General features: G+C 37.5%; 2 protein-coding genes across 2 annotated transcripts; one reads left to right on the forward strand and one right to left on the reverse strand.

Moving 5' to 3' along the window:
- Positions 1-80: 80 nt before the first annotated feature.
- On the reverse strand, positions 81-1,435 carry fam177a1 (family with sequence similarity 177 member A1). The gene is made up of 5 exons (XM_079631964.1): positions 1,262-1,435; positions 823-1,002; positions 672-738; positions 497-594; positions 81-367 (listed from the first exon to the last, which is right to left on the reverse strand). Exons 1-5 carry the CDS (start codon positions 1,328-1,330, stop codon positions 167-169), a joined length of 615 nt encoding a protein of 204 aa, XP_079488090.1. The 5' UTR covers positions 1,331-1,435; the 3' UTR covers positions 81-166.
- Positions 1,436-2,707: 1,272 nt separating this feature from the next.
- On the forward strand, positions 2,708-14,325 carry fbxo33 (F-box protein 33). Its single transcript, XM_079631962.1, has 4 exons — positions 2,708-3,883; positions 5,425-5,535; positions 7,599-8,266; positions 9,774-14,325. The coding sequence occupies exons 1-4, from the start codon at positions 3,474-3,476 to the stop codon at positions 10,037-10,039; spliced, it is 1,455 nt and encodes a 484-aa protein (XP_079488088.1). The 5' UTR covers positions 2,708-3,473; the 3' UTR covers positions 10,040-14,325.
- Positions 14,326-14,910: the final 585 nt, after the last annotated feature.

Consider the following 14,910-nt stretch of genomic DNA (forward strand, 5'->3'; position numbering starts at 1 on the left):
GCGTTCAAAGCAGAAGCATTGTCAGCTATGCATAAACAACATGTTACCTTCATGTTCAACTTCATGTATGATAAACTTTACTCCCCAAAAAAGGAAACGAGCACACCTTTTGCCTACGGTAAATATGGTAAAACCATCTAATATTCTCAATCCACTGAACAATATTTTAGGAGGGAATGGGTGCAGGCACTTTATTTCCATCGGGTGTAGCATGTGATTCCTGCTCCAGTTCAAAGGTCACATTCACAAAAGAAGCAGTTGCTTCGGGTTGCTCAATCTTTGGCTGCTGGCCTTCCTGGTTGTGCTGTTCGTCAAAGCGACGTTCTGCCTCCTCAGAGAGATGGTTCTCCTCCTCTTCTTCCTCCTCCTGCGGATTACACGTTATTAGGGTCTCACAAGGCCAAAGCTGTTCAAATCCCTCAAGAGTACAAGAGTATCTGTACATATTATCAGCTGATAAGTGAAGGCTGAAGAATAGTAATACTGGTGCACATACCTCCTTCTTCATCCTGTAGTACTCATCAATTGCATACTGATATTTTGGTGTTGTGATTCCCAGCAATGAGGCCATTCTCTCTCCAAGATAGTCACAAACTGAAATATTTTGGGTTAAAATGTTACATTTGAACCGTTTTCGTAGAACCAAATGTCACTGGAAAGACAATCGTTACCTGAGACGGTTGAGGTAGCCACTCTCCACATTTGGAACCAGACGTATGGACCCCAGGTCAACTTTGCCTATAATCGGAGATTGCAAAGTGACTTTAAGTTTAAGATGATAACTGAAACTACATTCATATTTGATGATTTGATGCTACTCACCGGATCCACAGTCCTTAAAGTGTTCTTTTTCTCCAGTTCTTCTTCCTCCTCTTCATCAGTGCTGTACTCCTCCATGGTTTCACCACTTGCAAAATAGATTGTTCTGCGAGGAATCTTTGGCTGCTTTTTGCCCAAATCGCCAAGTTCTACATTTTCAAAGTCTTTCACCACAGTTGAACTCTAAACCAGCAGATAAAGAACATTACACACTGTGATAGATAGATAGATAGATCAAATTTACATATTATTGTATTACATTATTATTGTAATATAAATAACATTATATATTTAGAGATTACATGATGTCACATATCAGGTTTCCTCGCTAGACAAAGATGTAACGAACAAGGAAATAGAATGACATGTCGACTGTAGTCTATAGCAAAAGAAAGTATGTAATTCCAAGGCAACTGCTTATTATATTTAAAAAGGACTTTACCTTCTCTGTGTCCATAGTTTGTCCCAGAGACACGTTAACGTTTGTGAGGTACAGTGACAGTTCAGCCATGTCTTCTTCAGCCTTTTCTTTCTGTTGCTTTCTTCAAGCTCTTCCTTCAAGCGGCGTCAACCAGGAAATGACGTCACATGTAAACACATTCTATTTATTTAGATTATCAGAATGTTCAAATGTTTTAATAAAATACGTTGACGCGCCGACAAATTTACAAAAGACGTCAAAAATACAAATGAACGAATATACAAATTTATGTTAAAATATGTTGTATTCCCTAACTCCAGTCTGTTGAATGTGCGTTGAAGTAGAAATCTTTGATTTTTTTTCTTCTTCAAATGAGATTAGGTTTTGTTTCAGTGTAGTATCAAGCATTTAAAGTAGCCTACTCTCATTTTGTAGTTTTAGTATACAACAATTATGAAAAAGAGATTCTTTATGTAGTTGAGACTAGCCTATATATAAACCTATAAAATGTATACTGAAGAATTTAGACTACATCATAACTTCACATGCATAAACACACTATAGTAATACTTTAATTTCATGTTCAATTTTAGGCATCTTCAAATGTCACTGCTTCTTTTCTTCTTTCACCCTTTAATTAAAATATTTTCTTTCAACTCTTTTTTTCTTCATTGTTTAATGTGCTAATAATAACACATAAATGATAACCTAATTGATATAACTCCTTAAAAGCCAGATTAATTATACAAATATGAGACTTGTTTTGTTTAGCGTGATTAATCTTTGACTAAGATTATAATTTCACACTAAACAATTATCAAGATTGATTTCTCTCTCCTCGCCCAGATTAAGTGCAATGGAAAAAGAATGGCTTTCTTTTGTCTGCACTCCCAGTAAAACTTGTCAGTATAGCATTTTTGAAATGACTAATAATAGAGAGCCAGCACCACCTTACTCAGAACTTTTTCATGTATATTTCTTTGTACGTTTTTTAAATAAGTTTTAAGCCGGTTACAGCTGGAGTCATGCTGTTTGCAGAGTAAATATGGATTATTTTAGAATCAGATTATTTTTTATCTTTTATTTTTGCTTTAACACAATGACAATATGTGCAAACATGTTGTCTTTATATCACATTTCCCCCTCTCACATAGTGTAAATGAGTCTTTGTTCATGGAATAAAGGTATTTTTATTGGGGGTCTCTTGCAGAGGATCATCATATTTAGGGAGATCAAAATATTTAGTTGTATTTTACACTACTAAAGTTATTTTTGAAGTCCTAAAATATCTAACCCCAATTATTAGAACATGTATTTAGTTTAAGTCTCTATTTATTAGAACATATAATTTGTTTATTTGATCCTTTCCAGGTTTCCACAAGTTCTTTCCTCATATTACCATGTGCACATTTAATTCCAATGATAAAAGAGTCTGAGCAAATGAGCAAGTAGAACGTCTTCAATTTGTAAGAACTTTAATGTGTAATCTGTTGATGTATAGATTACTATACATACATTGATGTATAGAAATTTTCTCTATCTTCTCTTATTTTTCTTTTGTTATTTTTGTTATTCTGTTTCAGCCTCTCTTTTTTGTGTGTATTGTGATGACATATTGTTAATGCATTTTGTTAAACACATCATCTCTGTATTTTTTGCAATCATAAAAAAACTAACAAAAAAAATTACTTCTTGCGCCCTCTTTCGGCTACTCGTTGTATGGCAAAAATAAGGCATTTTCGGAAGAAACCACTGCATCCACCTAATTGACTAAAAGTGCGACACACAAAATACACATTTAAATTAACATTAGGATACACAAATTTTGTCTAATAGCATGTGCGCTTCAATATAATATATTTCCACCTCATTTTCGCTCAGTACGCAGTAGGGGCGTAGAATTTAGTAGGGACGCTAGGGACGTGTCCCTACCAATATCCAGTGACATTGATATATATCCCTAGCAATAATTTCGATCAAAACTATATAATGATGTCCCCGTCCCCACCAATATCAAAATCAAACCTATGCCACTGGTACGCACACATTATCTTCTGACAATTTCCCAGCCGCCCTATAGGAAAATGAAAGTGGACTGATCCAGTAGTATTGAAAGCAAAGCTCATCGCGCAGTTGTTTGTTTTCACTCAGCGCAGTAACGGAGAGGAGAGGCAAGGCACGGAGTTTGTGTAACGGTTTTTTAATCCTCATTGCATCTCTCCAGCCTTCTGCCATGGCTCTGTGCAGTAACGTCGGAGCCTTGGCGTTACCCAGCGAGCTCATTGTCCACATATTTTCCTTCCTGTCAGACCGAGACAAGCTCCGGGCCTCGGCCGTGTGCTCTCGCTGGAGGGAGTGTCTCTTCTACCCTGCGCTGTGGACGGAGCTCAAACTGCGCGTCGGTGGAGGAACCAACGGCGGCGGCTCTGGGTCAGAACAAACCCCGCGATTAGAGTTCCTCATGCGCAAGTTCGGCTCGTTCGTGCGGGAGCTGCAGCTGGAGTTTGCCCCGGTGGACGGATACTTAAGCCCGCTGCAGCGCGGAATGGAAGCCGTCGAGAGCGACCCGCAGTTCGCGAAAGATGCGATGGTGACATATTTGGATCAGGTGTTGTGTGTGCTCGGCAGTCTGCGTAATAACAGGTAGCTATATGGATTTGGGCTCGATTTGCATGCATTGACAATTCAAATCCTTTCTGTCTGCTTTGCTTACATTTGATCAGCAGCCATAAACAAACCCTGCGCATTACGTAACGCTCATGTCTGAAGCATCGCATGGCTGCCTGCTTCGTGCATAAACTGCGATCACTTCTTAATATGACAAGCAAGCACAACTAACTACTAGGCTAGCCTATCTATTTTTGTAACTAGGAATCTGTATTACTAAATAAATACTGCGTTTACTAGTAGGCAATCCAATTGCGACTCGTATCTTTCTCCTTATCACTAATACGTATTCACTGGATGCTATTCCAATGTTACTGGTAACAATAGCATTAAAAAAAAAATGTTTCCATCGAGTTCTATGATGATCTGTGTTTCAGATATCAATCTAAGATATTTTCTCTTTCAACTAGTCTATTTACATTGTTGTTGGTACTTATTTCTGTTTAACTTCTAATATTGCAGCATTAGTACTTTAGTTGATACTAGTACCTATTTTTTAGACATTAATAATAATATCTATCTTGTTACTAGTGTATTTTTATCTGGTTATAATTGCTAATTTGTCACATGTAATTAGTTTTAATGACTAATTTATAGTTTTACTATAATTATATAGCCTAATTCTAATGTAATTAAACATCTAGGCCTAATTAGAGCAATACAATTAAAAACTAATTACATTAAAATGTTACTAGGGATAGATGGATGGAGAATGGATGGATGGACTAGTGTCTGTTCAGTTGCTATGTAGGTAAGCTACAGTATTAGTACCTAATGAATAGTAGGCTAATAAGTAAAACTGTAATAGAATTAATAGAACAACTGGGATACATTCTAATATAATCCACACATTCTTAATTTAAAAAAAATTGCTATTAGTAACAAAGTGAACTTGTATCTAATGCAAATTTCTAGTGAAATCAAATTTGAAAAACATTCGAAGCACTATTGGATTACTGGGGAAAAGTAAGCACTTGTAACGCATACAATAAATTGTAGTTGCTTCTAAGGAGTAAAACTGCTGGCTGAACTCCCACAAGCCTTACTGCATTGTTAACATTCTAACAGAATCTTACAAAACAACGTTTAAACAACACTGGCTTTGTTTTTCCTGCTCTTCATAGATGTTTCCTGATGCTGATCGTTACCTTCAATTCTGTTTATGTACAATAGAAAAGCACTAGAAGGACTCATAGCCCAGAACTTGCCATGTAAACAATAGGCTTTAGTTTGAAATGTGTAAAGAATAGAAAAAAGAGCTGATTATAGGTTGTTTGGTGTAGCGAGAGTTTGATTATTGTTTTGAAAATGTATATTCCAAATTACTTGCCTGATTATTTGTATCATGCTTTTTATTTATTTATTTTTGGTAGTAATTTAATATGGTTAATTTTACTTATATACACTGTTATCATATATGAATATAATTCAAGTCACATATAATGTATCATTTTTACATTGGCAAGACATAAAACTGAAAATTCCTTTTTTTTCCTTTCTTTTTTTTTACCCTCCAGAAACCTCCAGAAGCTGAGTCTCTACGGGGACACATGCATTCTTCAGGACGACGGGATTCTGGACAGCTCTTTTCTCAGCCAGGTCGACCAAGGGGGCAAGAAAATGAAAGAGTATGTTCTAAAGCTTCCTTTCACTCTGATTACATGCTGGCTTTGCAAATAATCTGACCATCTTGTTAGTTGTAGGTACTCAGTCAGTCTTGGGCTGTGTTCAGAATTGAATAGTATCGTACAGCAGCACAGTGTGTTTACTGTACACTGCCTGCTATTTAAAGGGGTCATGAACTGCATTTCATAAAAAAAAATGTTGTCTGAGGTACATAAAAAAAAAAAACGTCCTAATTTAGAAGTAATAAGCAATTTTCTCTCCTTTTTTTGACCCTCTTTTTCAAACACACTGTTTTGATGGGCGTGCCGCATTCAGGACTTGGAAGTAAACGCCCACTGCTATGATTGGGTAACAGTATTGCATTTTAAAATAATTTTCATTGTCCCCACCATTACACGTATGGAATTGTTTTGAAAACTTCCGATGTTGAAAAATATCTCGTTACGTACATAGTTGAAACGTGCTAACAATGTGAAACATTAATGTGTATTATTAATTATAAACTTAATTTGCCACAAGCAAGACTTAAAGTACTGAGTTACAGTTGGCAGGATATCTGTGTTTTGAATGAATTTACAATTGTCTGTTGTCGTTCTATTTATCATTAATCTATTTCGATAAAGTGAAAAACGTATACACTGTCATTTGCAGTGTCGTGTTTTAAATCAAATGAAATGTGTTGATGTCGCTCACTGAAGCTTTTATTCAGGATTACAGCGAATGGCTTCGAACAAAACTATAATAAAAGCAGCATTTTTTTATGTCCGGTAATAATGCATTAACCCCATAAATGACGAAGAAAAGGAAAGAACAGCAAATCACAACAATCCACTATTTCCAGTTTTTCTGCAGCACTACAGTATAAATACTCAGTACATATCAATCTGTCAGTAACAAGCAAAGCGATAGTGACGCATGATAAAAACACTTTTACTCTCACTTGTATGTTGCGACATTACTGTCGGATCCAATGTAGTCTTCTCTGCATCATCTTTTATTTTCAGTGTCTCTGAAAAGCCTGCACTGAAAGCCTTCAAAGACTTTTTTTTTCCACAACTTGCCACCTCAAAATGTCTGTAATCCTCAGAGGCATCTCTATGGTTTTGTTGCTGGAGTAATCCTGTGTTTGCTGCTCTGTTATTTTTGCTACTACATGACATGCCGGGGCTAAGGAGGCAATGGTGTAGAAGTAGGCGTTGATCTTCTGCAGAGGTGCTTTCGTTGCACTATTACTTAATAATAATGTGACAAAATCCAAAACGAATTGTTTGAGCAGCTTGGTTTCAATAAAAGCTATTTTTGGACTAATGAGGAAGTTTTGAGTTCTGAAACTTGATCATGATTTTATTTATGCTACAATGACCTCTTATATGTCAAAATATCAAGGAAAATTTGATTTCTCAATTCATGACCTTTTTAAAACAGTATGAATGGAAATGTTAAAAAACAAAACGTGTATGATGCATAACCTTTCTACATTGAATGTTTAATTCAGAGAGTGTTTAGTTTTCTGACACTAGTGACAGAAATTGCACACTTTACCTTTAATTGGACTACCAATGAAAAGTTTGGGAAAGTCTGTAAGATTTATTCTCTAATGTTCACCAATGCTGGATTTATTTGATAAAAAATACAGTAAAAACAGTAATGCTGTGAAATTAATACGATTTAAAATAGCCATTTTCTATTTTCATATATTTAAACGAATGTATTCCGGTGTTGGCAAAAACTGAATTTTTAGCATCATTACTCCAGTCTTCAGTGTCACATGATTCTTCAGAAATCATTCTAATGGTGCTCTAGAAACATTTATTATTATCAATGTTGGAAAAAATTGTGCTCCTTAATATTTGTTTTTTCCAGGATTCTTTGCTGAATAAAAAGTTCGAAAGAACAGCATTTGTTTGAAATGTGTTTTTTCTGATCAATTTAATGCATCATTACTGAATCTTTTTTTTAAACTTCTGAATGGTAGTAAATGTTTTTTTTCAAATTGTGCTGCCTTTGCATTTATCTTCCTTTAAAAATAAATGATTTATAACCATATATATATAACCTTTTCTAGGATCCAACAGCTCTTTGAAGAGATCCTGTCCAACAGCAGGCAGATGAAGTGGTTGTCATCTGCGTTCATGCTCTGTGTGGTGACCCCCTGCTCTCTGGCCTCTCTCTCCAACGCCAGCACCAGCTCCCTCGAGCACCTCAGTCTGATCGACAACCAGCTGCCCAGCCTGATTTCCACCGTGGAACTGGAAAGGCTCGCTCACCTGCGGTCTCTGTCGCTAGACTTCTGCGACTTCACCTCGGACATGTGCCGCCTCCTGGCCTGCGGTGACCGTGCGCCCCTCCACCGCCTCTCTCTCTTGCTCAACGGCGCTGCTTTGGATGTCAAGCCTTTGGATGGCACTGCCACCGAGGAGGACTGGAAAGCCCTGGTCCGTCGCAGCACGAACCTGCGCGTCTACGTCATGGCGATGGATGTGTGCAGCCAGGACCTTCTGCGTGTGCTGAAGCCCAGCGTGCCCCTGGAGCGGATCCACCTGGACAGCTACAGCACTCTGGTGACGGATGGGGTCGTGGAGCTCATCTCGCAGCAGTACCACAGAACCCTCAGCCACTTCATCTTGATGAGAGACGACGCCGGATTCCCAGACCTCAGCGTCAACCGCAATGAGGACCCACTGGTTCTCCTCTCCTGGCGCTGTGTGCACCTCGCTGTCTTGATCATCCATGGTAAGTGGACATTTGAAACTTGAAAATAATTCATTTGAAAATATATATATTAAAAAAAAAATTATATTATTGTTTAAAACCTTTCCAAAGCATTAACAAAAAGCCCAATACAGTGGCAAAATCGGACATTCCATCCAAATGAACTCTTAAATAATTAAATAATAATAAATAAACCATTATTATAATCATAATAATGTAAAATAATAAATAGAATGTAACATACATATACACATTTACAAATGAATATCAATAAATTAATCAAATATATTTATGCACAATGTATTCTAATCTGTTACATTGGTAGTCCGTATTATGACTATGTATAATTAGACATGACAGTTGATTTATTTAATATCTAATCTGTTTATCTATATTTCTAAAATTATTTTTTATTATGTAGCATTTTTATTTAATAACATTTATGTTTTTATTTTTCTAAATTCGATCTCCCCCCTATTTTCTATAATATATGTCAGCTTCATAACATCAATGTTTTTAGATGATTTCCCCCCTCTCTTAAATGGGTGACATTAGTAGCCAACAATAGCAGAAAAACAAAATGGCTCCTGGATTTAAAATGTATCTATGCAAGCCTGTTAGCCATCAACTATGTCAGATTTTCTGTTTGAATGTGGTGACAGTTCAATATATGCAGCTAAAAATCATTTTTGATTCTAGAAATCATGCGCAATGTATTCATTCATTAATCTAAATACTAGATTTGCAGTGTTGTTAATAAATATTTGACATGGGAATACACATTGTTTTTGAATCTTCACTTGCTGCTAGTTCAAATGATTTAACTATTAAAATGAGCTAAAGCAACACAATTGCTATACATTTGGTCCTAACTTAATTTCATTGTTCAATCTACTTAAATATATATATAATTGAAATTTGCTTAAACCATTTGTGTTGGAATTACATGAATGATTTTTGTTGCATTAACTCAAATTGTGTGGAGGATTTTTAGTTCCCAGCATGCTTTGCATATGGCTGGATCGGCAGAGTAAATGTTGAAATTAAGTGTTATTTTTGTGTTTTTGAGTGAAGGGAAAGACCTGTTAAAGTTTAATGTTCTATTATGTTTGACATTTAAAAGAGTTTCTGTTGATGTTTTGATGGTTTCCATTGTGCTGAAGAATAGAGCTTATGGTTAGCTGTGATGGCTGCATATTCAAAGACTATGATGCATGATGAGCAAAAGCTCTGTTAATGCCTGTGCAGTAACACATATCTTTCTAATTGTTCTGTGCTAGTCTTTTAATTGTAGAATGTCAAACAATTTGACATCTGAATGTCAAAATAAACGGATCTTTTCCATTTACTCAAAATCAGAGACTTGATCGAACTCATTTCAATTCAAATATATTAAGTTTAACTAAAAATATATGCTTAATATTAAGATATTTAAATTGTGATTTATTTTATATATATATTTTTTTTAAATTTATATTATTAAACCATATACAAAAACCGTGCACAAGTAATTTGTCTTGCTTCGCAGGCTACACCGTGTGGTCCCACAACCTCGTGGCCATCTCTCGCCTGCGTGGGTCCAACCTCAAAGTCCTGGAGGTGTCCGAAGAGAGCATTGACTTTGACCCGGACCAGTCGGTGTACATCGAGGGAGATCCCGTCCACAATCTAGTCAAGGAGGTGTCCCTGGGCCTGGGCCGCGTCTGGCATCCCTCCATGGACAACAGCGTGGTCCTGAACGAGCCCACTCAGCACTTCCACCGCGAGATGCAGAGTTTCAGCGCGGGCATGTAGACTCACCAATCGCCCTCTCTAACCCTGTGCTTGGTGATCTTTCACTAAATGGGCCCTTCTCTTTTTACATATTGTTTTATTTCTTTCATTGCTTTTTGATTTGTTTTTGTTTTTTCTTGTAGTGTGAATTTAATCCTTTATATGTGCTGTGTTTAATCAGTATTAGCTCTATATTTATATCTATATCTATATATCCTGCTTATTACTAGGAAAGTATAGTTGGGTATTGGTTTAGTAGCTAATTGAGTGAATGGTAGAGATGGACTTTTATACAGCTAGCTTAAAAGTTGTACAGTGAGCTGTTCATTCTCTCGCTTTGTCTGTTTGTTGGTTTCCCCTTAGAAAGTGTGGAGTTACCTCAAACTATCAGTTGATCCTTCTTGGCTTCTGCAATGACGAAATCCCATGTTCACGTTGACCTTTTTATAGGGAGATTAGTCTTCCAGCCAAGGGACACGGCTGATCCACAATTACGAACCTTCCTCTTTGTCCATCACTATGTAATTGTTATTCAGAAACGAGGATTGGTGGAAACGACGTGTTCGGGACGCAGATCCCGCTGGTTTTTCTCAACCTGGAAGTAGACGCACCTCTGCTGGTGAAACCAATCGTAGAGGTTTTCAGTCTGGTGTATGACACCTACATGCTGACCGCCCTGCAGCACAATATCTGGGCCCAGCCATAGGTGTTTTGTTCTTTTTTTCTTTTCTTATGTGTGTTTTTGTTGTAAGTCCTTCCCGTCTGTCTCAGGTAGGCAAGAATTATATGACAAGGAAGATGAAGATGATGGTTCTGATATTTTGGTAAGAGTGATAACAATCAGTTGATAATTGTTCTTCTCGAGTCACAGTTGCCTTGAACTCCCCCTTTCTTCTTCATAATCGATGTGTTTTTGGCCTCGGACTCGGTCTGTTCAGCGTTAGCGTCGCCGTAATTCCCCAACCGAAGTGCGAAATCCTCATTGGATCGTTATTGAGGGCGAACACGCTCCGAGCGGATTGAATCCAGGCCGTGGTATTTCATCTGTAAAACATTAGATGGCGGGAGACAGACGTTTGCTTGTTCCATATCTCAGGATTCCTGCACTTGCGGTACTTTTCCAGAAAGCTTTTGTTGAAGCTTCGTTCAAATGGTTGGTGTGCTCGACGGGCAAGATTTTGTAGTGTATTTTGGAGAAAAGCGAGCTCTTCCAAAAGAATGCGCTTTAGAAGTTGCTGGTTTTTATTTTTTCTACCCGTTTAATTTCCCTAGTTTAGCATTTGAAGGTCTGTGTGTTTTTTGCTTTTACATATATTGTCTATTCGCTCCTTTATTTTAAAATCAGTCGAGGGAGATCGTGGTTGCTTGCATAGCTGAAATAAGTGAATGTCAAACTAAAGCCTTCTTGAAAGCGGCAGCGTTTTTGCTCTGCAGAATCCCCCTCTTTCCTGAGCATATCTTTATTTTCTCGTGCTCTAATAACGAAGCGAATCGTCGAAGAGTGGAGTACATTTTAAAACCGTTAAGTTGCCTCGCTAACTGTTACTCTGTCAGGCCTCAGAACTTCCTGTTATTTGGCGGTATCGACTACCCGAAGCCAAACCAGGTTTGAAATGGAAGCCATCGCCCCAATCTTCCTGGAAGATCCGCGCTTATGACAAAAAAAAAACGAACAGCCAAAGCAAACCTTCGCAGCGTGAAAACGATCTTTATATGCAAGCTTATCAAGTGAGCGGTGACCTAGATCTTGTCAGGATTTGTATTATGTGGTCCAAAAAAGAATTGAAGCAGTTAACCAATGAGGTCGAACAACTCTTGGCACATGAAGGCCTGTTCGTAGGGTTGATGTAAAGAGATCCAGCTTGACTAATTGTTGACAAGTTTACAACCTATTGTGGTACCCATGTCAACATTGGTGAAAACGGCAGCTTTCCGTGGTTGGTGGCACAGAACGCAAAAAGGGTCGTGTGGAAAGTCATTTGTGGATTAAAATCTGTTCAATCCGCTCCCTTTTTGAACAAACCACGGATTAAAAATGTTGTTTTCAGGTGCGTTGACATAGGTGCCAAACATTCTGTAATGATTATGTTGGAATGCTCTTAAACGTATGCTAGTAATGGGATTCTGTGTTTTTTTTTTTTTAGTTTATTTAGAAAAGTTCTTAGTACAGCACCAAAAAACGATTTCAAGAAGTGTGAGCTTGTTTGTTGTACATCGAAGGACTTTAGTTGGCGGAGAATGACGGCGTATGACACGTTACAAACTGCTAAAGCATTCATACCGTGCCTAAAACCCAGAATAGCTTTCATTTCAAACCCATGTCATTCGTACGTTCCTGGTCGACCAAGTCTACGAACCTTTACAAAGACATAGCATATTTAAAACCGCCAGTGTTTTCTTGTTTGCGTCTCGTTTTGCAATCTTTCTGTCTTAGTGTGTGTGTGTGTGTGTGTGTGCGCGTGCAAATGTCGTGTAAGCGTTCAAAAAGTGCATACATCAGAGAAGGAGGTGTGTGTTAAGTACAAAAGCGTACCACTTCCTCAGCAGTGAACAGGAAACAGCCATTCTCAGGGTTACTGTTAGACGTGTGGAGGAAACAAACAAGAGTCCAATAGCTCAGGCCTCTCACCATGAAAGTTTCCATTAATGAAGAATCTTCTCGACAAAGTCACTGGATTTAACTTCTGTCAGCGCATCATCTGCGCCAGCTGCCAAAGATAACGGTGATACGACTCTTTTTTTTCGAAGTGCCCACATGCTGGCAGAGGGCAGGGCCAATGGCTGATGGGCCGAGATGTACTACTACTATCGTATTATGACAACTACTATTAGATAAATGTACTAACGGAGGGAGGGGAGGTTGGACTTGGGCGGTGGTCCACAGCTGTGCTGTGGCTTTGGTCAACATACGTTAGATCTCTTAAAATGCACCTGTTTCACTGTGAAGAGTGAATGTAATTTAACTATTGAAAATCAAGGTTGGTTCTATCAGACCTATAAGCTGCTATGAGACGTGTTAGGAACATTCCACTGGGGAGTTAAAAACAAACTAAAATGGCCAAATGTCTGCATGAAATGATGACTTTTTATTTTTATTCTTTTCTGTTTTGTTTTGGGCTGGGGCGGGATCCTGGAATCAGCGTTCGACTGGTCCTACGATGAAATTCTTGAGCCATTTGAGAGCGCACGCACGTAGGTTTTTATTCATGATCGATTCGACCAGTCGTTGTTACAACTCAGTTGGATCCCGGTGTTTTTTTTTCTTTCGTTTGCGTTTTTACTTTCAGAAACGTTATATGCATTTCACAATCTCGTAGTAAAGAGAAAGAGGGCTGCTATGACGCCATCTGAGACGGTCAGTGTTTTACAGCTTTTTCCGATTCTAAACCTCACGCCAGCCTTTGGTAAAACAAACCGTTACCATGTTTCCACTGCAGGTCAGATCTCGAGCTCGACGCGGGCCTCTCTTTCTCTCTCTGGTTGGCTTGCGTTAACGGCCAAGTCAAAAACTATGCAAACGGAATGCATACGATCCAATGGCTCTTAACTTTGTTTTTCTTTCTTTTGCGCTTTTCTTTTTCTCCTTATGTCACTCAAATGGAAATAACCTAACTTGCAATGATACTTGGCCTTATTATTGTTATTATTGTTTTAAGATCTTGATTCTTCGGAAGCCAACTCAGTTTCAAGGGCGACCGTGGGTTACAGACATGGTCTCTATGAGACTGGCCAGAAGGCCCCAGTTATAAGTGGTACGAATGTTGTGCATTTGTTTAAAATCAGGACAGTTTGCAATAAAGAAGTGGCCATCATGGGGCACCAGCAGTGCTAAGACCACACTGCTACCTTATAAACTTAATGGGGAGTTAAAAAAGATTACATAAACCTGCATATGCGTATATATACCAACTTATATACTTGTATGCAACACATGTCCGGGTTCTATTTATGAACATTGAAAAAAAAGTTTATAAGCGTTGTTGTTTTGCAAAAATGGTTTTACCATCTTAAATGTTTAATATTTGGGCAGGTGTGTTCTGTCTACTATTTGTCTCCGGTGAGCACATAGCATTGGATTTTATATGTACATCTGCAAACAGGAAGTACTCTGGCACAGGTGTGAACATGCCAGGTGGGAAGATTTTAATGAGAAAAAAAAGTGATCTCGAGGTTCCACGATAAAGAAGAAAAACCTTTGAAAAACTTAACTGACAGATATTGGGTAAACCAGCCGAATGTTGATTTGAATTAATGTTGAACGAATGCATTTTCTTTTAATCGGTAAAATAAAAGCATACAAAAATCAATTTTGTTTCTGTGTTTTCATACAGTTTACAATGATTTCGTTTCTTTATTCTTCACAATGGGAGACTGAATGAAGAGATATAAAGAAATGAACTTATAAACCTGCAATTTCTACTGGTTTATTCTAGAGCTTGGCCTAGCTATGTTCATTATAGCAATCTTTCCAATCTTTCGATCTGGAAATTATGATTTTTGGTTATCAGATATTTTATTCTGTGAATTTGTCAGTTTCATGTTTTAATTTAATCTTACTTAAAATGTGTAAAACATGTTCCGATCACATTGTTCTGGAGCTGAGTTAAAGCACATTAAAACCAAGGTGATTTAGTGGCTGTAACAAAATCAAAAACTTATTTATTAGGCATTTCCTAAATCACCACATTAGTTTATTCCTAAAACCAATAATTTTTGATTGCTCAATTATGGGTAAAACGTGTAATCGTACAGCATTAAACCGCTGCAACTGTACATATTTAGTAGATATTCAATTGCAAATGCTAATTTTCCCTGTTTACATTTACATTACCTTTGTACACCTGTAGTTAATCTTTACACTTATGTTTAACATAAATTCACTTAAATCATTT

The sequence above is a fragment of the Phoxinus phoxinus genome (genome assembly GCF_949152265.1).
Source record: "Phoxinus phoxinus genome assembly, chromosome: 13".
Lineage (NCBI taxonomy): Eukaryota > Metazoa > Chordata > Actinopteri > Cypriniformes > Leuciscidae > Phoxinus > Phoxinus phoxinus.